Source organism: Dendrobates tinctorius, unplaced genomic scaffold (assembly GCF_039654945.1).
Source record: "Dendrobates tinctorius isolate UK_male_01 unplaced genomic scaffold, ASM3965494v1 ptg000013l, whole genome shotgun sequence".
Lineage (NCBI taxonomy): Eukaryota > Metazoa > Chordata > Amphibia > Anura > Dendrobatidae > Dendrobates > Dendrobates tinctorius.
In genome coordinates, this window is record NW_027361681.1 from 11,648,072 (window position 1) to 11,671,186 (window position 23,115).

The following is a 23,115-nucleotide window of genomic DNA, read 5'->3' on the forward strand; positions in this document are numbered from 1 at the left end:
AACTACTTTGTGTCACATAACTCTCTGGTTTAACAGAATAAAAATTCAAAATTTGAAAATGGCGAAATTTTCAAAATTTTCACCAAATTTCCTTTTTTTTCACAAATAAACGCAAAAATTAACAACCTAAATTTACCACTAACATGAAGCCCAATGTCACAAAAAACAATCTCAGAATCACTAGGATGCATTGAAGCATTCCAGAGTTATCTATATATATATATATAAACGCCTTATCGTGTCTGTCTGTAACCAAAATCGCGGGCCGGTGATTGGTCGCGGCCGCCAGGCCCCCGCCAGTCCGCAACCAATCAGCGACAGGCGCAGCTGTTTGTAACGGTCGCAGCCAGCGCAGTCGGGGGCAGCTTTGCGTGAAATACCGCTGATGACGTCGCGCTCTCGCGAGAGTGACGTCAGCAGCGGTCTTTGGCGCAAAGCAGTACTGGGAACAGAAGATGCCGGCAGTGTGGAGAGGAGGGACAGAGTCCGGGGGCCGTCGGATGGTAAGTATATCACATTTTTTATTTTAATCTGCCGCTGGCCATATTCTAGAGTACCCGATGCTTTAGAATCGGGCCAGCAGCTAGTTACCTCATAAAGGGACACTGGTCAGAATTGCAAAAAATGGGCAGGTCATTAAGGTCAAAATAGGCTGGGTCATGAAGGTGCATGGAACGCCATCCTGATGAGACGTGAATGAATGATGAAAAAAACACACTTGATGTTCCAGCTCCTTTAGGTAAAATTCTTCAAGTTTATTCCAAATTGTTAAAACATGATATGCTCCTAGACTGCACTATGATGCACATGGGGACAAAGAGAGATGTGTTTTGATCGCTATAGCGATCTTTATCAAAGCTACTACACCTAAGAAACATAGAAACAGAAGTGTTTTAAAGAAACCAAAAACCAATCGTCAAAGACATGTCACATGGTCCATAAGGTCCTGGTAAATGCATGAACGAAATAAGACAGACAACATCCACAAAATTATATAAACACAAAAGTATATAGACATATTACAAAGACATATGAATTACAGATATAAAAGCATTTTGCATCCTTGTTGTAATACAGACGCCAATATTGCAATTCAGAGAGAAGACGGAGGTATCTCATGTGCTGCTGATATCAAAATATCGGTGAAGATAAAACATTTATTTAAACAGGTTTAATAGTCAATGCGTTTCGAGGTCACACAGGACCACTTCATCAGGACAAACCTCTTCATTCCGCAATATTGCAATATAGTAGCAAGAAGAGCCCACTCTGGGGAATATGTTATTCCCAAGTGTTTTTATCTAAAACACCTCAAAAAACATGGCTTGATATCAAAGATTGCTGTAAATGCGGCACCACCAACTGTAAAACCTGCAAACAAATAACTAATGTAAAAGTCTAACAATTATGATAGTACACTTAAATTTAATATAAAATAACTTGTTAAGTGCAATACATGTTACGTCATTCATAAAATAGATTGCATCACATGTAACAAAGCTTATGTTGGATGCACGTCCAGAAAATTAAAAACACACATTGCCTAGCATTTATATGATACTAGCTATGAACCCGTTCTTCTCCTGGGTGGCGAGCATTTTTATTGGTATATGGTCTCCCATCCTGGTATGTGCTGCCCCCATCCTGTCCTGGTATGCATGGCATCCCTCATCCCTATCCTGGTATGTATGGTACCCCTGATCCCAATTCTGGTATGCATGGCACCCCATTCCTCATCCTGGTATGCAAGGTCCCTTCACCCTTTAATCCTGGTATGCATGGTACCCCCTCATCCGTATCCTGGTATGCATGGTGCCCCCTCATCCCTATCCTGGTATGTATGGTCCTCTCACTCCCCAATCCTGGTATGCATGGTCGCCTCACCCTCCACTCCTGGTATGCATGGTCCTCTCACCCCCCAATCCTGTTGTGCATGGTTTCTCACTCTCCAATCCTGGTATGCATTGTCTCCTCACCCCCCAATCCTGGTATGCATGGTCCTCTCACCCCCCAATCCTGGTATGCATGGTGCCCTCACCCCCCAATCCTGATATGCATGCTACACCTCACCCCCCCATCCTGGTATGCATGGTCCTCTCACCCCCCAATCCTGGTATGCATGGTCCTCTCACCCCCCCTTTCGTGGTATGCATGGTCCCCTCACCCCCCTTTCGTGGTATGCATGGTCCCCTCACCCCCCTTTCGTGGTATGCATGGTCCCCTCACTCCCCCTTTCGTGATATGCATGGTGCCCTCACTCCCCCTTTCCCGGTATACATGGTCCCCTCACCCTCCTTTCGTGGTATGCATGGTCCCCCTCACCCCCCTTTCGTGGTATGCATGGTCCCCTCACTCCCCCTTTCGTGGTATGCATGGTCCCCTCACCCCCCTTTCCTGGTATGCATGGTCCCCTCACCCCCCTTTCGTGGTATGCATAGTCCCCTCACTCCCCCTTTCGTGATATGCATGGTGCCCTCACTCCCCCTTTCCTGGTATGCATGGTCCCCCTCACCCCCCTTTCCTGGTATGCATGGTCCCCTCACCCCCTTTCCTGATATGCACGGTCCCCTTACCCCCCCTTTCCTGGTATACATGGTCCCCTCATCCCCCTATCCTGGTATACCTGGTCCCCTCACCCCCCTATCCTGATATGCATGGTCCCCCTCACCCCCTATCCTGGTATGCATGGTCCTCTCACCCCCCTTTCCTGGTATGCATGGTCCCCCTGACCCCTATTAAACTGCACACATACAAAAAAAAAATTATACTCATTACTCACCTTTCTTCCCTGTGTCCAGCGCGGTCCCGTTCTGCCGGAGGCCGGGGGGAGGAGTCTTTCGCCGGATTACGCGCATGCCCATACCGCGCTGTCCGGCGCCATATTGCTGAAGACACACTGCAAATGTGTCTTCAGTAAAATGACGCCGGATAGCGCTATGCGCATGTGCGATTCCCACGCGCACTCCGGCCCCGGTCGAAGAGAAGCGCCGTGGCAACGCTCCCCCAAGTCAGGTAAGTATGGCGCCGGAGATAGGCTTCAGAGTGACGCTGCCACGGTTATTGATAGTGTAGTACAAAAACTTGGCACTCATACAATTGACCTTCATCAGAAACAGAATTTTTTCACAGTTGGTTTTAACTGAGAGGAACTGGGTATATTCATTAATAATGTGGAGAAACAGACGTCTGGGAAGCAGCAGCTACTGAGGATGAAAGGACACCATTCATGTAGGAAATCACCAGACCCACGGGTTTGACACCTTGGGTTATACAGGGACCGGTAGATCCAATAATTGGTGTGGGTGTCCAGAAATTTGTACTGCAATATATTCAGGAAATTATCCTGTATTGTTTGTGACAGGCGTGTATGTTCACAACTGGGTGCTGTGATTCTCCAAATGGTATGTCCTGCCCAGGGAGGCAAGTGTGTCACAGGGAGAGTGAACGCGCTGGACGCATGTGCTGCTGGTATGAGAGACGTCTCTCATACCAGCAATACATGCGTCCAGCCACAGACTAAGCGCTATTCCTCTGCACCTTCAGTGCTTCTCCTGAACAGCGCGTTCATGAATGGTGTCCTTTCATCCTCAGTAGCTGCTGCTTCCCAGACGTCTGTTTCTCCACATTATTAATGAATATACCCAGTTCCTCTCAGATAAAACCAACTGTGAAAAAATTCTGTTTCTGATGAAGGTCAATTGTATGAGTGCCAAGTTTTTGTACTACATTGTTAGTTGGCTGGATACCCGACTTGTGCACCTCCCTCCACACTGAGTGCCGTGTTTTTTCTATTTTACGGTTATTGATAGATTATAGATTTCTAATGTTACCAAGAATAATGCTAATTGCAACATCTCATCAGTCGCTAAACATTTTATTCTCCATCATTCAAGAAGCATTACCTCTCTTCAGGTGTGTGGTTTAGAACCGGTTACTAAGCCTTTGCGGGGTGGAAATATCAGATGCTGCTTGCTTACTTGTGAAGCCAATTGGATCTATAACCTAGGCACCATGTTTGCAAATGGTTTAAACAGAGGCAATGAAATCATGTTTCATTATTAGGATTGTATTATAACATCAGTATGCTTTTCTCTCTATGTAACATGTTTATGTAATTTTGTGGATTTTCTGTCTGATTTCGTTCATGGATTTACCATTCATAAAGTGTTTTTCTCTTAATACAATAATACACTGTTTCAAAAAAAGAAACCTGGAAGTTCCTCCTCACTGTGTGTGTAGCTGGAGCACATTTTACTTTCACTTTGCAAGCTGACAGACGAGATGCTAAGATCCTAAGCTATAAGAAATACCAGTTGTAAGCTGGTAATCCACTGCAAATAGCACCCAACCCAGTGACAGTAAGCAGAGATGCATAACTTCATTTTGTTTTCACATTCCATAGCGTATAAAGTTAAAGTCATCTCGTCCGAAGAAGAGGGGGATTTCCTGAAATACACGGTGACCATAGTGGATGTATTTAATAAAGGTAAATTCAGAACATGGTGATAATGATGGCAGCTAAGTCCAGCGCTCACCCTGCATTTCCTCTCCCGCCCTCAGGATCTGCCTCCGTGAAGGCTAATAAACAAATTCGGCTCATCAAAAAGAAGACGTGCGAAGCGTTCATCCTGCAGAGCGGAGAGCAGTATTTGATCATGGGGAAGGATGGACTGCAGATCCGCGGGGAGCGCGAATATCAGTAAGTGCTGCTTAGGGGGAGGGCAAGTATTAGCCAACGCCGCGGATGGGAGACGGGGAGGATGGGGCGGGAGTAAATATCAGTAAGTGTTGCAGAGGTTGAATATAAGTGTCGTGGAGGGCCAATATTAGTAAGTGATGAAAAGGGCGACAATCAGTAAGTGATGTGGAGAGCAAATATCAGTAAGTGCTGCTGAGGGAGAGAAAATATTAGCCAGAGCCATGGAGACGGGAGGGGGCAAATATCATTAAGTGCAGTGTCTGGGAGATCAAATATCAGTAAGTGCCTCCAGAGGGGGAGGGCAAATATTAGCCAGTGCCACATAGAGGTGAGTGGGGGTGAACATCGGTAAGTGCCAGGGGAGGAGTAGGGCGAATATCGATCCATCCCAGAGGAGGAGTAGGACGAATATCAGTAAGTGCCAGGGGAGGAAGAGGGTGAATAATATTAAAGCTAAGTTCACACGTAGCGGAATTCCCGCGGAAGTTACCGCGAGAATTCCGGAATTCCATTCCACGGGAAAATCGCATTTTAAATTCCCGTGATTTACCCGTGGAAAAACTAGCGATTTGCAAGCGTAATTAGCTTGCAGAATGCTAGCGTTTTCCAAGCGATCTGTAGCATCACTTGGAGAACTGATTGACAGGATGGTCACACTCGTCAAACATAGTGTTTGACTAGTATGACCAACATTTTACTATTGACGCTGCCTATGCAGCATCAGTAGTAAAAAGATCTAATGTTAAAAATAATAAAAAAAATAATTCACCCTCTGACGTCCCGCGCAGCGTCCCCAGGCCTCCGCGATGCTCCGGCAGGTCCCGTTCCCAGTGATGCATTGCGGTAATGACCTTTGATGACGTCACGGTCTCACGAGACCGCTACAGTATCGTCAGCTGCCACGTGTATCGCTGAAGCCTGGGGACGCTGCGCGGGACGTCAGAAGGTGAATATAACCCGATTTTTTTATTTTAATTCTATTTTTTACAGGGATATGGTACACACAGCCTGGAGGACAGTCTCCTCTCCTGCGGACCGTGGGTTCCATCCGCACATTTTCCGCTTACTTTGCGCATGGTGGGCACAGCCACATGCGGAAAGTAAGCAGGACAATGCATTCCTATGTGGGTGAAATCGCCGCGATTTCGCAAATTAATGAGCATGCTGCGGATTTTTCCGCGATGCGATTCCACCACAGGAAAATCCGCAGCATTAGCACATTGCAGAATCCCATAGGAATGCATGGGGTGGTTTTTTTGCGTTTTCGCGGCAAAATCGCGTGGTAAAAACCGCCGCGAAAAAACCTGAATGTGTGAATGCAGCCTAAATGTTTGGAACAGGAGGACAAATTTAGTCCTGTGACAGGTACGGGAGGTGCAGTAGCAGTCACTGGCAGCAGCCAATATACTGGCAGGAGCTTCTCTCATGAGGTCATCAGTGCCCCAGCTGTCAGACCATTAGTTGTGGCAGGTCATGGGATTAGTGTAATAGTGCTGCCGTTTCCTTCCATGCAGGTACGAGTATCCGCTGGACTCCAGTGTGTGGGTGGAGTGGTGGCCGGAGTTGTCGTCCTGCAGGGATCCATCCTGTGGACATTTCATCTCCATCCTGGATGAATTCTCAGAAAACTTTTTACTGGAGGGTTGTCAATCATAGTTGGCTCGCTGTAGATCTGTTACAGTGTGTCTGTAAAGTCTCCTGTCTTATTTTATATTCCCAAAAAATTAGAAAAGTTGTATAAATAAAATCGATTACCTCGAATCCCATGGCCGAATACTCTGCGGAGGTCGCATCTGGACGCAGCACCGGAGGGTTAATGACTTTCATTGCAGCCTATGATGGCTGTCACAAGTCAGCAGAAACCCAGAAATAGGAAAAATTGCAGATCAGCTGACACAATGTAACAGTGCGATCGCCAGGTCACTTAACTCACCCTAGTGTAGCATGAGCTTCACCAATAGTAACAGCGCCCCCTAATGTCCAGGTGTGTGGTGCTCATGTCAATGGGGCTAAGCTGCAGTACCTGACACAGCCATGACAGGGAGGCTGCGCTGTTAACAAAGAGAGAACTGAGCCATAGAAAATGAGACATATCCTATAATCCAGAAATATAGAGACAGCCACCATCCTACAGCCTGGTAATGAATTGTAGGCGTCTATAAAGTCTTATCCTCCAGTCACCTCCAGATATGCAGACACTATTCTGCTGTTACATCATGTCTTATCCTTCAATCACATCCAGAGCTGTAACACTGTACCTACATTGTCATTTTTCAAAGACTGATGCTAATCAGAAACATAAAGAACAAGATGGTGGAGCCAAGGACACAAAGCAAGTCACAAAACATGGAAGATTTATGTCAGCTCCATTGTGAAGATACAAGCTAACATTCTGTCTGCAGCCACCATTAGAGGGGGCTCCCTGTATTCAGAAAGAGATACTTTGCATTATGATATCACTACCATGTGCCTGGTGCACCCTGACGTCAGCTGCTGGCCTCCGATTTTCCAGCAGCGTGTACTGCAGCACATGGACTCGGCGATTTCGTACACTGCAATACACTTCAGCTGGATGTGCATTCTCGGACGCACATGCAGCTGAAGTAGGGGCTGGCATTGTCGGGCTTGTCACGGGACTAGTCGCTGCGGCAAACACAGTGACCGCGATCATTATGCCTCTGCTGGGGGAACTCCCTGTATAGAAAGATATATGATAACATTCAGCCTGCAGTCACCACTAGGGGGAGCCCCCAGTATACAGAGATACATAATATGATTAAGCAGGTCTTACCTAGTGGTGGGTACAGGCAAAAAGCGCTCTTCCTACTGGAGGATAGAGGAAGCATACTATCACCATGTTGTTCTTTGGGGCACATTTTTCTCATGCCCCAAACTCTGGTTTGATAGCTGAATACGTTAATACCTGACAATTATAGAATAAATGTCGGCACATTCTGAAGGTTTGGGGTCTGTTCCAGTATTTGTGTGTGCATCCCTGTGCTGAACAGATGTTGACATAGAAGTCAGATCTTGCCATCTAGTACCCTGGTCACGCTCCGGACCAGGGGACCGAAGACATGTGCGTCAGTATATAAAACAACACTGATGTGGGTGAACATTTGACCACAGTAGCTTTTATTCACATAAAAAGTAACAAAAAACATTAATAAAAATATTATGTGATTCTCATTTGGAGCCCAGAAAAGTGACGTAACACCAACCTATCACACATCACTCCAGGGCACCAGGGTCTTTCCGCTGAGTTCACCCAGGGACCCCGTCCAGCAAAATCTTCATTTCTCTGTGTTTAAGGAGCCTGAAACAACCACATCTCATAGATGACATTACGCCAATCTAGACAGACGGTGCTGTTTTTTGGGTTTTTCATTGCGTGCTGTTTCTGCAGCTCTCGGGAGATTCTCCTCTTGATGCCCAGTAGATACAACTCGCAGTCAAACAGTCCGGCCGCCAAGGGGATGCTGCGAGGAAGAACACAAGGGCAACTTTACACTGTGCAAACGCCAATACTGAAAGACAGGTAATAGGGACGCAGATGCGGGAGAAATCAGATGCGTGCCGTTGCGTATACTTATTTTACAGGGAACATAACGGTGAAAAGATACGTTGCACACAGTGAGTGGACTAAAATCTAATTTATTTCAGGAACATAAATATAGACAGGACAGCTCAGTCAGCAAAACCAATGCGTTTTGATCAGAAGGTCTGAATGATGGTCTTTCTGGTCAGAACGCGTTGGGTTTTGTTGACTGAGCTGTCCTGTCTATATTTATGTTCCTGAAATAAATTAGATTTATTCACGTAGAGCCAGATATCTCTTCACCGTTAAAATCTGATAAGCTAATGTGGCTGTACACCTGTAGGAGCATTATACTGCAAGACTGAGGAGCTGGAGTCCCCATTCTCTGCATTTCTTACAAGGAAGGGTTACTGCAAATAACAGGGCGCGTGGACCCCATGGTCATATCATTGGGGGCCCAGACACAGATTGATGTATAGCCACTGACCTCATGGAAATCTTCTTTACCCTCCAAGAGCTGAATCTGGTCCGGATCCTCCCCAGCAGACACGGGAGCATAATTTGTTGCACTGTATCAGCACGGTCTCATACTGAGCCATGCAGCTCAGTGAGCAGGACGTTCTCAGCCTCTGGATGTTAGTAATGCTATTTCTTATGGGTCCACCCAGTGGCATAAACTAGTTCCAAGGGGACAACTTCTTTCAATCATTTAATTTGCAGATCGGTGTGGATCCAACCATTGGGCCCCGCACCGAGTGGCGGAACAAGGCATATCTGTCCCCACCACCGCTCGGTTCATTATGGTGCTGCGCTTGGTTTTTCAGGAAGTGACAGAGAATATACAGAACGTCGGTCGAGCACATACACTGATACACTAGTGGGGACAGGAGTACCTCATTCTGCCACTTACAGGGGTCAGACCCCCACGCCGACCCTGTGGATAAGCGTTGGACGGTTGTCCACTGAGAACCAGATATCACAGCACAGACCCCGCGGGCACCAATTATTACTTACTTGTCTCTGCCGGGTCTGATCCTCACTTGAAATAATCCGAATACAGGCCTGTGGTCGGAGGTCTTCACCAGGGAGCAGGAGGCGTACTTCAGGACGCGGATATCGCCCTTACTCCGACTCTTGTACACCACCCGATCCTGCAGAGATCCAGAGATTAGTGTGCGGCGTGCAGCCTTGTAGTCCCCCCCAATACTGCAGCACACCAGTTCCTGAGGGTAACGGTGGTTATATAAGAGGCTTGCTATGTGCGGCCACCTCCATTACCTCGTTTGAAGGGGCAACTTGAGCATTGTGAGAGGCTATGACCCTTTCACCATATGTATCCCCTTCTGGAAAACAGCAGTTTTGTCCATTAGGAGCATTTTTCAAACGGAGTCCATATACAAGTATTGCTAGTTGGTGGGACGAAGTGACCAGACATGTGCGACCCACCAGAGCTGGTCACGTGGAGGACCATGCAAAAGGGGATCTAAAGAACGGCACAGGGCACTGTAACCACCAGGTAACGGCAATATCTCCACTGGAGGGGGGGGGGGCAGGGTGTAAGGTTATATTTTTTTTGCAAACAAAAAAGGTGTGTAATCTAGATATGACACTGAGTTGGAGGAAACCTGGGTGCACAATCTAGTATAAGGTGATGACAGAGCTGCTTTTCCCAGGAGTCCACATGTGGTCACGCACTATATAATAGTTTTCCTAAGTTTCCATGTATCTGTTGTAACAATGCAACTCATTTGGGAGCGATCTAAGGCATCACAGGAACCATTTCTAGTCCGGCTGGTTTATTTCATTCCTAATAAACCACATCGTAGGAAACTGAAATACAGCCTTAGTAAAGTATAAAGTAAAACATAAAGCAAAAAGTCCGTACAATAAGTCAGGCTGGCTAACCAGCACGAGAGTCCAGCTTCTTAGTCCTTTAGAAAAAGCACTCAATCCAGGAGGTCTGCACACCTCCATACACACAGACATGTGAGAGACAAACAGTTCTCATTCTACACAGTGAACCACATTCAGGGATGGAGATACGGTGAGCAGCCGTCTCTCCCAACACTTCAGCTGCTCATAATCAAACTGTCATGGCCGATTAACCACTTTTAGTCCTATTCTTGTCATAGAATGAACGCCAGAAAAACAAAACAGTGTTAGACATGCATTTTTTTTTTAAACATTTCATCCCACTTGGAATTTTTTGTACATTATGTGGTAAAATGAATGTTGTCATTCAAAACTGCAACTATTCCCCCCAAAAACAAGCATTTATATCGCCATCGACAGAAAAACGATGCTATGGCTCTAGAATTAGGAAGAAAAAATGTAAGTTGTAAAAAGAAAAACTGGCTGCAGTGATGGGGGGTGGGGGGGAGGGAGAGGAGCAGTAAGCTGTAGTTTAAAAATCCACTGGATAGTTTGGGAGAAAAATCTATATGCAAATGAAATGCTTGGAGCTCCACAGGTGGGGCTACCCGATGCAGAGCAGCACCTGCTCTCCAACACCTTCACTGGCCCAGTACTGTGAAGTATTGCAGTGGGGGAGGAGCTAGCCAGTGTAACTGCCAGAGAAAAGGCTCTGGATTGTATGTCTCGGCCCACAGTGATCCATACACCTCATTTGCATATAAACAAAGAAAATGTTCTATCCAGCGGATTTCTAAAGCTATGGCTTCTGTTAGAGCAAGCCCTCCTAGTCAAAGACGTCTATTGATACCAAGTTCACAGCTTTCACATATGACACACATAAGAGGTTCAGGTCCCCCCCAGCTTTTCTCTCACCGTATAGGAGGCGTTCTCTGCTTCAATGTGCTGTCATATTCGTCACAGCCAATGTCAAACTTATATGTGTATGCAAATAAAGTCCGTGGAGCCTCATTTAAGAGTCTCAAATACAGGACTAGCCAGATCTACCTCCAGGGAAGGACCCAACCAAGGAGTGGCTCCTTTCGGAAACCACCATTACCACCATATTAAGCGGCCCTTTAAGTCAATATCCAGCTCTTTACGAGTTTACAGATATGACAAGGGAAATACCAAGGCCAGGTATCCATCCACAAACAGTTGTTTTGGGGTGTTGCCCCTCATCAGTGTGGAGTAGGATTCTGGCTAGGTGGGAGCAATGCCTAGTAGACCAACATCACAAAACAATCACTGTTTGGAGGAAGATCTGGCTAGTCCCGTGTTTGAGACTCTTAAATGCGGCTCCACGGACTTTATTTGCATATTCGTATTTCCCAGGGAGCAATGCACCTAGGATTTCACTGATTGACCGCCTTTGCTGGCTGCCGCAGTGTTTTCTTTGACTGGTCTCCCTGAGGTCAGTGATTGTTTTGTGAAACTTATATGTGGGGAGAAACTGAATAGCAGCCTCTTCAAATCCCTTAAATATGGACCCTGGAGAGAAAAAGAAATAATAAGCTTATGAGAGTGCGCAGGAGCAACATTAAGGGTGTGTGCAGACGCTGCGGAATCCGCTGCAGATTAATCCGCACGGATTTTGCAAAAACCGCAGATAAACCGCAGGTCAAAAGACCTGCGGATTATCTGCGGTTTTGCCTGCGGTTTGGTCCTGCGGATTCACCATCTCCACAATGGTGGCGATAGGAACCCGCAGCGGTTTCCGCAGAAAGAATTGACATGTCAATTCTTTCTGCGGATTCAAAACCGCAGCAAATCCGCGCGGATTTTTCCGCAATGTCTACACAGCGTTTTTTTTAGACCATTCATTTGAATGGTACTGTACACCGCAGCTAAAACTGCTGCGGGTCCGCAGCGGCCAAAACCGCTGCGGAAACGCAGCGGAATCTGCAGCGTGTGCACATACCCTTAGAGTCTCCCAGTAATCAGAGGCTGGAGCAGATGGCGGTCTGTGCTCATTTTCCAGCTCAGATTTGTTCACCTGCACCTCAGTCTCCTCTTTCCTAATCCACGACTTTTGCTGACGGCATAACGGCTTTGTGAGACGCCCCTAAATCCTATGTCTGTCTGCAGCGGGGGGGGGGGGGGGGGGGCTGCACTGCAGTATATACTATGTATTTATTGATTTTACTCATTTATATAGCGCCATTAATTCCACAGCGCTTTACAGACATTATTGGCACTGCCCCCGGTGGTGATCACAATCTAAATTCCCTATCAGTATGTCTTTGGCGTGTGGGAAGTAACCGGAGAACCCGGAGGAAACCCACGCAAACACGGGGAGAACATACAAACTAATCTGTTATTGTACATTTGTAACAAAGTTAATGCTCCGCAGCCGCTATTCTCACTCATCTGAACTTTCACCTGTGAAGAAGCAAAAAATGTGAAATAATAAGTTAGCGTCCAATCCACCATTACCTTCGTTCATCTCTTTGATCAGCTGATCGTACTGCAGCAGCCGTGACATGTCTAACTCCGGTTTACGTTGTAAAATGGAGTTCACTCCTGAACGATCCTTGTTCAATCGGAAGTTAAAGTCACCGAACCAGAAAACTTCATCAAAGCGACTTGTAACGTCCACTGGAAGGTCAAGCAGAAGAGAAGAAACAAGAGATTATTATCCATGCTGGAACAACCTGTGCGTCCCCTTATACAGTGCCATCATTCCAGGGCCGGACTGGGACTAAAATTCAGCCCTGGCATTTGAAGTTACACAGGCCCACTAGTCACATGGTGACTATATAATATCTTTGTACACTTATAGTTTACAAGAAGTGAGAGAAGATTAACACGACTATATAACATGCAGTCACAGCTGTGCCCAGTATTTCAGCTCAGTCCTATTTATTGCTTTTAGGTACAGTACTCCTCCCAAATCTCTGTCCCCTTTTGTATGCATGATTACAGAATTCCTGGCAGAACTACTCTCTATTGGGCAACCAGACCCCCTGGTCATAGCCGCCCCGATCATACCTCCCAACTTTTGAAGAAGGGAAAGATGGACAAAGACTGCCGCTGTAAATTTTGGCAACGCCCAGCCACACCCATTTCACAACTAGTCACACCCATGTCCACACCTAATCGCACCCATTTAGCACTGCTGATCACACTGACTGGTACTGAGGGCACAGTGGCTGGCATTATGGGCACACTGACTGGCACTAAGGAAGAGAGAAAACAGAGAGAGAAAAAAGAAAACAGAGAGCGAGAAAGAAAGGGGAAAGAAAGAAAGAACAGTGAGAGACAAAGAAAGAACAGTGAGAGACAGAGAAAGAACAGAGAGAGAAAGAAAGAGGGGAAAGAAAGAACAGAGAGACAGAGAAAGAACAGAGAGAGAAAGAAAGAAGTAAAGAAAAGAAAGAAAGAACAGCGAGAAAGAGAGGAAAGAAAAAGAAAGAAAGAGGGGAAGAAAGAACAGAGAGAGAAAAAAGAAAGATTAGAGAGAAAGAAAGAACAGAGAGAGAAAGAAAATGAGGGAAAGACAGAACAGAGAATGAAAGAACAGAGAAAGAACGAAAAAGAGAGAAAGAAATAAAGAAAGATTCTATAAAGATACTATAGCAGCCCGGCTCCCATTGTAGTGCCCACCTGAGCCTCCCGGTGCAGGACCTATCATGATCCGCTCACATGGCCGGCATCCCCGATTCCAAGGCGATCCTGCTGTCTGCGCTGTCGGAGGAGGACACGGTGATGGATCTGAAGCATTCCTGGTTCCGTCACAATCTCCTCAAGAAATTATCTCATTTCCGGTCAGCTTCCAGCACGTCACTTCCGGTGGAACGTCATGTGTGTGTTTTAAAATGCTCCTCGGGGCTCTGCCGTATACTCCTGTGTCCATGGGAAAAGCACGCTTTGTATGTTTTGTACACGCGTGGCTCCTCTCCGTACACCTCGTACATGCGTGGCTCCTCTCCGTACACCTCGTACACACACGGCTCCGCTCCGTACACCTCGTACACGTGCGGCTCCTCTCCGTACACACGTGGCTCCGCTCCGTACACCTCGTACACGTGCGGCTCCGCTCCGTACACCTCGTACACGCGTGGCTGCTCTCCGTACACCTCGTACACACGCGGCTCCTCTCCGTACACCTCGTACACGCGTGGCTCCTCTCCGTACACCTTGTACACACGGCTCCTCTCCGTACACGCGTGGCTCCTCTTCGTACACACGCGGCTCCTCTCCGTACACCTCGTGCACACATGGCTCCGCTCCTTACACCTCGTACACGCGCGGCTCCGCTCCGTACACCTCGTACACACACGGCTCCGCTCAGTAGACCTCGTACACGTGCGGCTCCTCTCCGTACACCTCGTACACACGTGGCTCCGCTCCGTACACCTCATACACACGGCTCCGCTCCATACACCTCGTACACGTGCGGCTCCTCTCCGTACACCTCGTACACGTGCGGCTCCGCTCCATACACCTCGTACACGTGCGGCTCCGCTCCGTACACCTCGTACACGTGCGGCTCCGCTCCGTACACCTCGTACACACGCGGCTCCGCTCCGTACATCACATACACACGGCTCCGCACCGTTCACCACGTACACACGGCTCCGCACCGTACACCACGTACACACGCGGCTCCTCTCCGTACACCTCGTACACATGGCTCCGCTCCGTACACCTCGTACACACGGCTCCGCACCGTACACCACGTACACACGCGGCTCCTCTCCGTACACCTCGTACACACGGCTCCGCTCCGTACACCTCGTACACACGGCTCCGCTCCGTACACCTCGTACACACACAGCTCTGCTACATCCACACTGTAAATCCTGACCCCACACATACTTACCTCAACCAGCACCATGACAACAGCAAAGCAGAGTCTTGCAGACGGTAGAGGCAAGGCTGAGCGCACAGGACCTGTTATGAGGTCACAGGAGGGGTGGAGTCAGGGGTGACATGAACGGGGGTCTGGACAAAGGCTCCTGATCATGTGACCCCCCTTGACTCATCCCCTCCTGTGACCTCATCACAGGTCCTGCGAACAGAGCGAGCAGGCAAGCGAGTGCGACGCTGTGAGGGGCGGGGCGGGGCGGGGCGGGGGGTCTCATGCTACGGCGTGGCAGCTTATCTCCCTGCAGTGCGGGAGGAACTTGAAACTATCACCGCCGTGCCGCAGAGGGCCGGCGGCAGGAGCAACAGTGGCCGCAGCAGCTGGCAAGCGGCCAGATGCCCGCGGCCCACGTGACAGCGGCCCAGCGGGAAAATGCCTGGTTGGTTATATTGCCAATCCAGGCCTGCATCATTCACTACGTCTGGAACCTTCCAATATTACTGCACTGCCTCCAGAGGCAGAAGGTGGAACTACAGCTCATCACACGGGGTGTGCAGTTGGAGACTAATGAGCAGAACAAGACAAGACACCGGTGACTGATCATGCTCACAGGGATTGGAGCGGTACGGGTTGGTGTCAGCGATCTCGTTTTGTGTGACACGCAGCAGCGACCGGCCCCCCCCGCTGGATATCGCTGATCGTGCTCGAATGTCCTGGGCCATTTTTTCATCGTTGGCCAGCATGCATCGCTGTGCTTGACGCCGACGAGCGACCTCGTTGGCGCAGGTGGGAATCGTCAGAAAAGCTGCTGTGTGACAAGGTACCAACGACCGCCGAGGTCGTTATATGGATCGCTGAATCGTTGCTGCATCGCTGAAGAGATCTGCCTGTTTGGCAGCTTACTAGCGACCATTAAGCGACGCACTAGCGATCCTTACCAGGTCGTATCGTTGTCGGGATCGCTGGTGTGTCTCTAAGTGAAACGGGACCCTAAGGGGAAGAGGAGGAAGATCCAGCAAAAGATACAGTGAAGGAGCGGTCAGAGGAGAACCAGGAGAGAACGGTGTCCTTGAGGCCGATAGAGCGGAGCATAGTGAGGAGGAGCTGATGATCCAGTGTAAAATGCTGCAGAGAGATCTAGGAGAATTAGCATGGAATAGTGACCATTAGATTTAACTGTTAGTAGATCATTAGAAACTTTAGTGAGGGCAGTTTCAGTAGAGTATAAAGAGAGGAAACTGGACTGTAGAGAGTCACGATGAGAGTTATCTGAGAGATAGTGGATTACACGGGAGTGGACCAAGCATACCAGAAGTTTAGAGATGAATGGAAGATTAGTGACAGGTCTATAGCTAGCAGCACAGTTTTGGTCGAGGGATGATTTAATACAATAATCAAAGTAGAAAAGAAAAGCCAGCTTACCGATCCTTAACCCCTTCTCAACCTTTGAAGCCACGTAGGCGTCATGAAAGTCGGTGCCAATCCGACCCACAACGCCTATGTGGCGTCATGAATTGATAGCCCCCCAGCGGGTCGGGTGACCGGGGTCACTGAATGGTCACCTGACCCGCAGATACAGGAGGCTTTGTGCTTCACCCCAGGGGGGGTGGCTTCGTCCCCCCGTGGCTATGATCGCTCTGATTGGCTGTTGAAAGTGAAACAGCTAATCAGAGCGATAGTAATATTTCATCAATGAAATTTGATGAAATATTACAATCCAGCCATGGCCGATGCTGAAATAGCATCGGGCATGGCTGAAGACACCGATCCCCCCCCACCACCACTACCACCGGCTGACAGGGGCAATCGGCCCCCGCCACCAAGTGACAGTGGCGATCTGCCGCCGCCGCTGTCATCATCTGCTCCCCTTCCCTCATCTGCTCCCCTTCCCTCCCCCCTGTCTTCCGATCACCCCCCTCCCCCCACGGTACCCTCCAAGTCCCGCCATTCCAGATCATGGGCGCCGCCATCATCCAAAATGGCTGGCACATGTGCAGTGCGTCCGTCGAATCTGCCAAACGGCAGATTCCATTTACTCAATAAACAAAATAGTAAATCACCCACCCCCTTATCAGCCCCATAGGTAGGGACAAATAATAAAATATTTTTATTTTTCTATTAGGGTTAGGGTTAGAATTAGGGTTAGAATTACGGTTGGAATTAGTGTTAGGATTGGAATTAGGGTTATGTTTAGGGTTAAGATTAGGGTTGGAGGTGTGTTGGAGTTAGGGTTAAGCTTGTGGTTAGGGTTATGGTTAGGGTTGGGATTAGGGTTAGGGGTGTGTTGGGGTTAGGGTTATGGTTGGGATTAAGGATGTGTTGGGGTTAGGGTTGGAGTTAGAATTGAGGGGTTTCCATTGTTTAGGTAGATCAGGGGGTCTCCAAACGCGACATGGCGCCACCATTGATTCCAGACAATTTTGCGTTAAAAAAAGTCAAACTGTGCTCCCTCCCTTCCAAGCCCCATCGTGTGCCCAAACAGTGGTTTACCCCAACATATGGGGTATCACTGTACTCAGGAAAAATTGCACAACAACTTTTGGGGTCCAATTTCTCCTGTTACCCTTGGGAAAATAAAAAATAGGGGGCTAAAAAATCATTTTTGAGGGAAAACAATGATTTTTTATTTTCACTGCTTTGCGTTTCTAAACTTCTGTAAAGCACTTGGGGGTTCAAAGTTCTCACTACACATCTAAATAAGCTCCTTGGGGGGTCTAGTTTCCAAAATGGGGTCACTTGTTGGGGGTTTCTCTGTTTAGGCACATCAGGGGCTCTGCAAATGCAACATGACGTCTGCAGAACATTCCATCAAAGTCTGCATTCCAAAATGGTGCTACTTCCCTTCTGAGCTCTCACATGTTCCCAAACAATGGTTCCTCCCCTCATATAGGATATCGGTGGACTTAGGACAAATTGCACAACAACTTTTGGGGTCGAATTTCTCCTGTTAGCCTTGTGAAAAGAAAATATAGCGGACTAAAAAAATCATTTTTGAGGAAAAAAAATGATTTTTTATTTTCACTACTCTGTGTTTTAAACTTCTGTGAAGCACTTGGGGGTTCAAAGTGCTCACCACAAATCTAGATAAGTTCCTTAAGGGGTCTAGTTCCAAAAATGGTGTCACTTGTGTTTTTTTTCACTGTTTAGGCACACAGGGGCTCTCCAAAAGCGACATGGTGTCTGCTAACAATTGGAGCTAATTTTCCATTCAAAAAGTGAAATGGCGCTCCTTCCCTTCCTGGCCCTGCCGTGCGCCCAAACAGTGGTTTATGACCACATATGAGGTATTGGTGTACTCAGGAGAAATTGCCCAACAAATTTTAGGATCCATTTTATCCTGTTGCCCATGTGAGAATGAAAAAATTGATGCTAAAGGAATATTTTTGTTGGAAAAATTAAAATGTCCATTTTTTCCTTCTACGTTGCTTTAGTTCCTGTGAAGCACCTGAAGGGTTAATAATCTTCTTGAATGTAGTTTTGAGTAGCTTGAGGTGTGCAGTTTTTAGAATGGTGTCACTTTTGGGTATTTTCTGCCATATAGACCCCTCAAAGTGACTTCAAATGTGAGGTGGTCCCTAAAAAAAATGGTTTTGTAAATTTTGTTGTAAAAATGAGAAATCGCTGGTCAACTTTTAACCCTTATAACTTCCTAATAAAAAAAAAAATTCCAAAATTGTGCTGATGTAAAGTAGACATGTGGGAAATGTTATTTATTAACTCTTTTGTGTCACATAACTCTCTGGTTTAACAGAATAAAAATTCAAAATTTGAAAATTGCGAAGTTTTCAAAATTTTCACCAAACTTCCATTTTTTTTCACAAATAAACGCAAAAGTTATCGACCTAAATTTACCACTAACGTGAAGCCCAATATGTCACGAAAAAACAGTCTCAGAATCTCTAGGATCCGTTGAAGCCTTCCTGAGTTATATATATATATATACGGCTTATCGTGTCTGTCTGTAACCGAAATCGTGGGCCGCAGATTGGTCGCGGCCGCCAGGCCGCAACCAATCAGCGACTGGCGCAGCTGTTTGTAACAGTAAGCTGCGCCTGTCGCTGATTGGTCGCGGCCGCCAGGGATTATTAGTAAAAAGATTTTTTAAAAATTAGTATCACCGACGGCCTCCGATGTCCTTTCCACCCGCCCGGCCTCGCGGTCCCAGGAAGGCTTTGCGACTTAGACCCACGAAGTTATCAGCGGTATAAGCCGCAAAGCATTACTGGGAATGCGAGGCCGGGAGCGTGGAAAGGACATCGGAGGCCGTCGGAAGGTGGCCATGGGTAACAAAAACACAAACATACTCCCCATCCGACGGCCCCCGAACTCTGTCCCTCCTCTCCACGCTTTCGGCATCTTCCGTCCCCAGTAATGCTTTGCGCGAAATACCGCTGATGACGTCGCGCTCTCGCGAGAGTGACGTCAGCAGCGGTCTTTGGCACAAAGCAATACTGGGAATGGAAGATGCCGGCAGTTTGGAGAGGAGGGACAGAGTTCGGGGGCCGTCGGATGGTAAATATATCACATTTTTTATTTTAATCTGCCGCTGGCCATATTCTAGAGTACCCGATGCTTTAGAATCGGGCCAGCAGCTAGTTACCTCATAAAGGGACACTGGTCAGAATTGCAAAAAATGGGGAGGTCAATAAGGTCAAAATAGGCTGGGTCATGAAGGGGTTAAAAGGTGCACGGAATGCCATCCTGATGAGACGTGAATGAATGATGAGAAAAACACACTTGATGCTCCAGGTCCTTTAGGTAAAATTCTTCAAGTTTATTCCAAATTGTTAAAACATGATATGCTCCTAGACTGCACTATGATGCACATGGGGACAAAGAGAGATGTGTTTTGATCGCTATAGCGATCTTTATCAAAGCTACTACACCTAAGAAACATAGAAACAGAAGTGTTTTAAAGAAACCAAAAACCAATCGTCAAAGACATGTCACATGGTCCATAAGGTCCTGGTAAATGCATGAACGAAATAAGACAGACAACATCCACAAAATTATATAAACACAAAAGTATATAGACATATTACAAAGACATATGAATTACAGATATAAAAGCATTTTGCATCCTAGTTGTAATACAGACGCCAATATTGCAATTCAGAGAGAAGACGGAGGTATCTCATGTGCTGCTGATATCAAAATATCGGTGAAGATAAAACATTTATTTAAACAGGTTTAAAAGTCAACGCATTTCGAGGTCACGCAGGACCACTTCATCAGGACAAACCTCTTCATTCCCCAATATTGCAATATAGTAGCAAGAAGAGTCCACTCTGAGGAATATGTTATTCCCAAGTGTTTTTATCTAAAACACCTCAAAAAACATGGCTTGATATCAAAGGTTGCTGTAAATGCGGCACCACCAACTGTAAAACCTGCAAACAAATAACTAATGTAAAAGTCTAACAATCATGATAATACACATAAATTTAATATAAAATAACTTGTTAAGTGCAATACATGTTACGTCATTCATAAAATAGATTGCATCACATGTAACAAAGCTTATGTTGGATGCACGTCCAGAAAATTAAAAACACACATTGCCTAGCATTTATATGATACTAGCTATGAACCCGTTCTTCTCCTGGTTGGCGAGCATTTTTATTGGTATATGGTCTCCCATCCTGGTATGTGCTGCCCCCATCCTGTCCTGGTATGCATGGCATCCCTCATCCCTATCTTGGTATGCATGGTACCCCTGATCCCTATCCTGATATGCATGGCACCCCTCATCCCTATCCTGGTATGTATGGTACCCCTGATCCCAATCCTGGTATGCATGGCACCCCATTTCTCATCCTGGTATGCAAGGTCCCTTCACCCTCTAATCCTGTTATGCATGGTACCCCCTCATCCGTATCCTGGTATGCATGGTGCCCCCTCATCCCTATCCTGGTATGTATGGTCCTCTCACTCCCCAATCCTGGTATGCATGGTTCCCTCACCCCCCAATCCTGGTATGCATGGTCCCCTCACCCCCCAATTCTGGTACGCATGGTCCTCTCACCCCCCAATCCTGGTACGCATGGTCCTCTCATCCCCCAATCCTGGTATGCATGGCCCTCTCACTCCCCAATCCTGGAATGCATGGTCCTCTCACTCCCCAATCCTGGTATGCATGGTCCTCTCACCCCGCAATCCTGGTATGCATGCTACCCCTCACTCCCCAATCCTGGTATGCATGGTGCCCTCACCCCCCCCCAATCCTGGTATGCATGCTACCCCTCACCCCCCAATCCTGGTATGCATGGTCCTCTCACCCCCCAATCCTGGTATGCATGGTCCTCTCACCCCCCCCCTTTCGTGGTATGCATGGTCCCCTCACCCCCACTTTCGTGGTATGCATGGTCCCCTCACCCCCCTTTCGTGGTGTGCATGGTCCCCTCACTCCCCCTTTCGTGATATGCATGGTCCCCTCACTCCCCCTTTCCTGGTATGCATGGTCCCCCTCACCCCCCTTTCCTGGTATGCATGGTCCCCTCACCCCCCTTTCCTGGTATGCATGGTCCCCCTCACCCCCCTTTCCTGGTATGCATGGTCCCCCTCACCCCCCTTTCCTGGTATGCATGGTCCCCTCACCCCCTATCCTGGTATGCATGGTCCCCTCACCCCCTATCCTGGTATGCATGGTCCAACTGACCACTATTAAACTGCACACATACAAAAAAAAAATTATACTCATTACTCCCCTTTCTTCCCTGTGTCCAGCGCGGTCCCGTTCTGCCGGAGCCCGGGGGGAGGAGTCTGGCGCCGGATTACGCGCATGCCCATACCGCGCTGCCCGGCGCTATATTGCTGAAGACACACTGCAAATGTGTCTTCAGTAAAATGGCGCCGGATAGCGCTATGCGCATGTGCGATTCCCACGTGCACTCCGGCCCCGGTCGAAGAGAAGCGCCGTGGCAACGCTCCCCCAAGTCAGGTAAGTATGGCACCGGAGATAGTGGTATGCAGTGTGTACGCGTACCGCCATGTCCGGCGCCATACACACTTCTCTTACCGCTGGATGCCTCATTCTGCCTGGAGCCAGACTGCGCAGGCGCGTCACGCTTGCACAGTCTATAAAGGCTTCAGAGTGACGCTACCACGGTTATATTATAGATTTCTAATGTTACCAAGAATAATGCTAATTGCAACATCTCATCAGTCGCTAAACATTTTATTCTCCATCATTCAAGAAGCATTACCTCTCTTCAAGTGTGTGGTTTAGAACCGGTTACTAAGCCTTTGCGGGGTGGAAATATCAGATGCTGCTTGCTTACTTGTGAAGCCAATTGGATCTATAACCTAGGCACCATGTTTGCAAATGGTTTAAACAGAGGCAATGAAATCATGTTTCATTATTAGGATTGTATTATAACATCAGTATGCTTTTCTCTCTATGTAACATGTTTATGTAATTTTGTGGATTTTCTGTCTTATTTCGTTCATGGATTTACCATTCATAAAGTGTTTTTCTCTTAATACAATAATACACTGTTTCAAAAAAAGAAACCTGGAAGTTCCTCCTCACTGTGTGTGTAGCTGGAGCACATTTTACTTTCACTTTCCAAGCTGACAGATGAGATGCTAATATCCTAAGCTATAAGAAATACCAGTTGTAAGCTGGTAATCCACTGCAAATAGCATCCCACCCAGTGACAGTAAGCAGAGATGCATAACTTAATAATAATAATAATAATCTTTATTTATATAGCGCCAACATATTCCGCAGCGCTTTACAGTTGAACAGTTTCAAACACAACAGTCATAAGTAACAACGTTAACAATACAATAATTAAAGCGAAATAAGACGACCCTGCTCGTGGAGCTTACAATCTACAATGAGGTGGGGGAGATACAAAGCACAGGTTTGTATTTACAATGACGGTCCAGCCATCTTCAGGGGGTGGGGGTTAGATGGAGATAGTGAATGGGCTACACACACACAAACATAACATGACTTTGATTACTGAATGTGATAGGCCGCTCTAAACAAATGTGTTTTGAGCGAGCGCCTAAAACTATGCAAATTGTGGATGGTCCTAATATCTTGGGGTAGAGCATTCCAGAGGATTGGCGCAGCACGGGAGAAGTCTTGGAGTCGGGAGTGGGAGGTACGGATTAGGGCAGAGGTTAGTCGAAAGTCATTTGCAGAGC

General features: G+C 47.3%; 3 protein-coding genes across 4 annotated transcripts in view; 1 reads left to right on the plus strand and 2 right to left on the minus strand.

Moving 5' to 3' along the window:
- C5 (complement C5) overlaps positions 1 to 6,460 on the plus strand; it is a 114,469-nt gene extending 108,009 nt beyond the window's left edge. For both annotated transcript variants that reach the window (XM_073558927.1, XM_073558936.1), the window contains exons 39-41: positions 4,403 to 4,486; positions 4,561 to 4,699; positions 6,214 to 6,460. In XM_073558927.1, the coding sequence (XP_073415028.1) occupies positions 4,403 to 4,486; positions 4,561 to 4,699; positions 6,214 to 6,355 (365 nt within the window). In that variant the 3' untranslated portion in view covers positions 6,356 to 6,460. The remainder of the gene's footprint in view (positions 1 to 4,402; positions 4,487 to 4,560; positions 4,700 to 6,213) is intronic.
- A 1,347-nt stretch (positions 6,461 to 7,807) lies between these two features.
- On the minus strand, positions 7,808 to 16,713 carry LOC141069420 (phosphatidylinositol polyphosphate 5-phosphatase type IV-like). The gene is made up of 4 exons (XM_073558948.1): positions 15,569 to 16,713; positions 12,585 to 12,746; positions 9,252 to 9,388; positions 7,808 to 8,178 (listed from the first exon to the last, which is right to left on the minus strand). The coding sequence occupies exons 1-3, from the start codon at positions 15,699 to 15,701 to the stop codon at positions 9,360 to 9,362; spliced, it is 324 nt and encodes a 107-aa protein (XP_073415049.1). The 5' UTR covers positions 15,702 to 16,713; the 3' UTR covers positions 7,808 to 8,178; positions 9,252 to 9,359.
- A 2,995-nt stretch (positions 16,714 to 19,708) lies between these two features.
- The window catches only part of LOC141070185 (uncharacterized), a 149,665-nt gene continuing 146,258 nt past the window's right edge, over positions 19,709 to 23,115 (minus strand). Inside the window, exon 6 of the mRNA XM_073559484.1 lies at positions 19,709 to 20,348. The gene's annotated coding sequence lies outside the window, so the exon portion shown is untranslated. The remainder of the gene's footprint in view (positions 20,349 to 23,115) is intronic.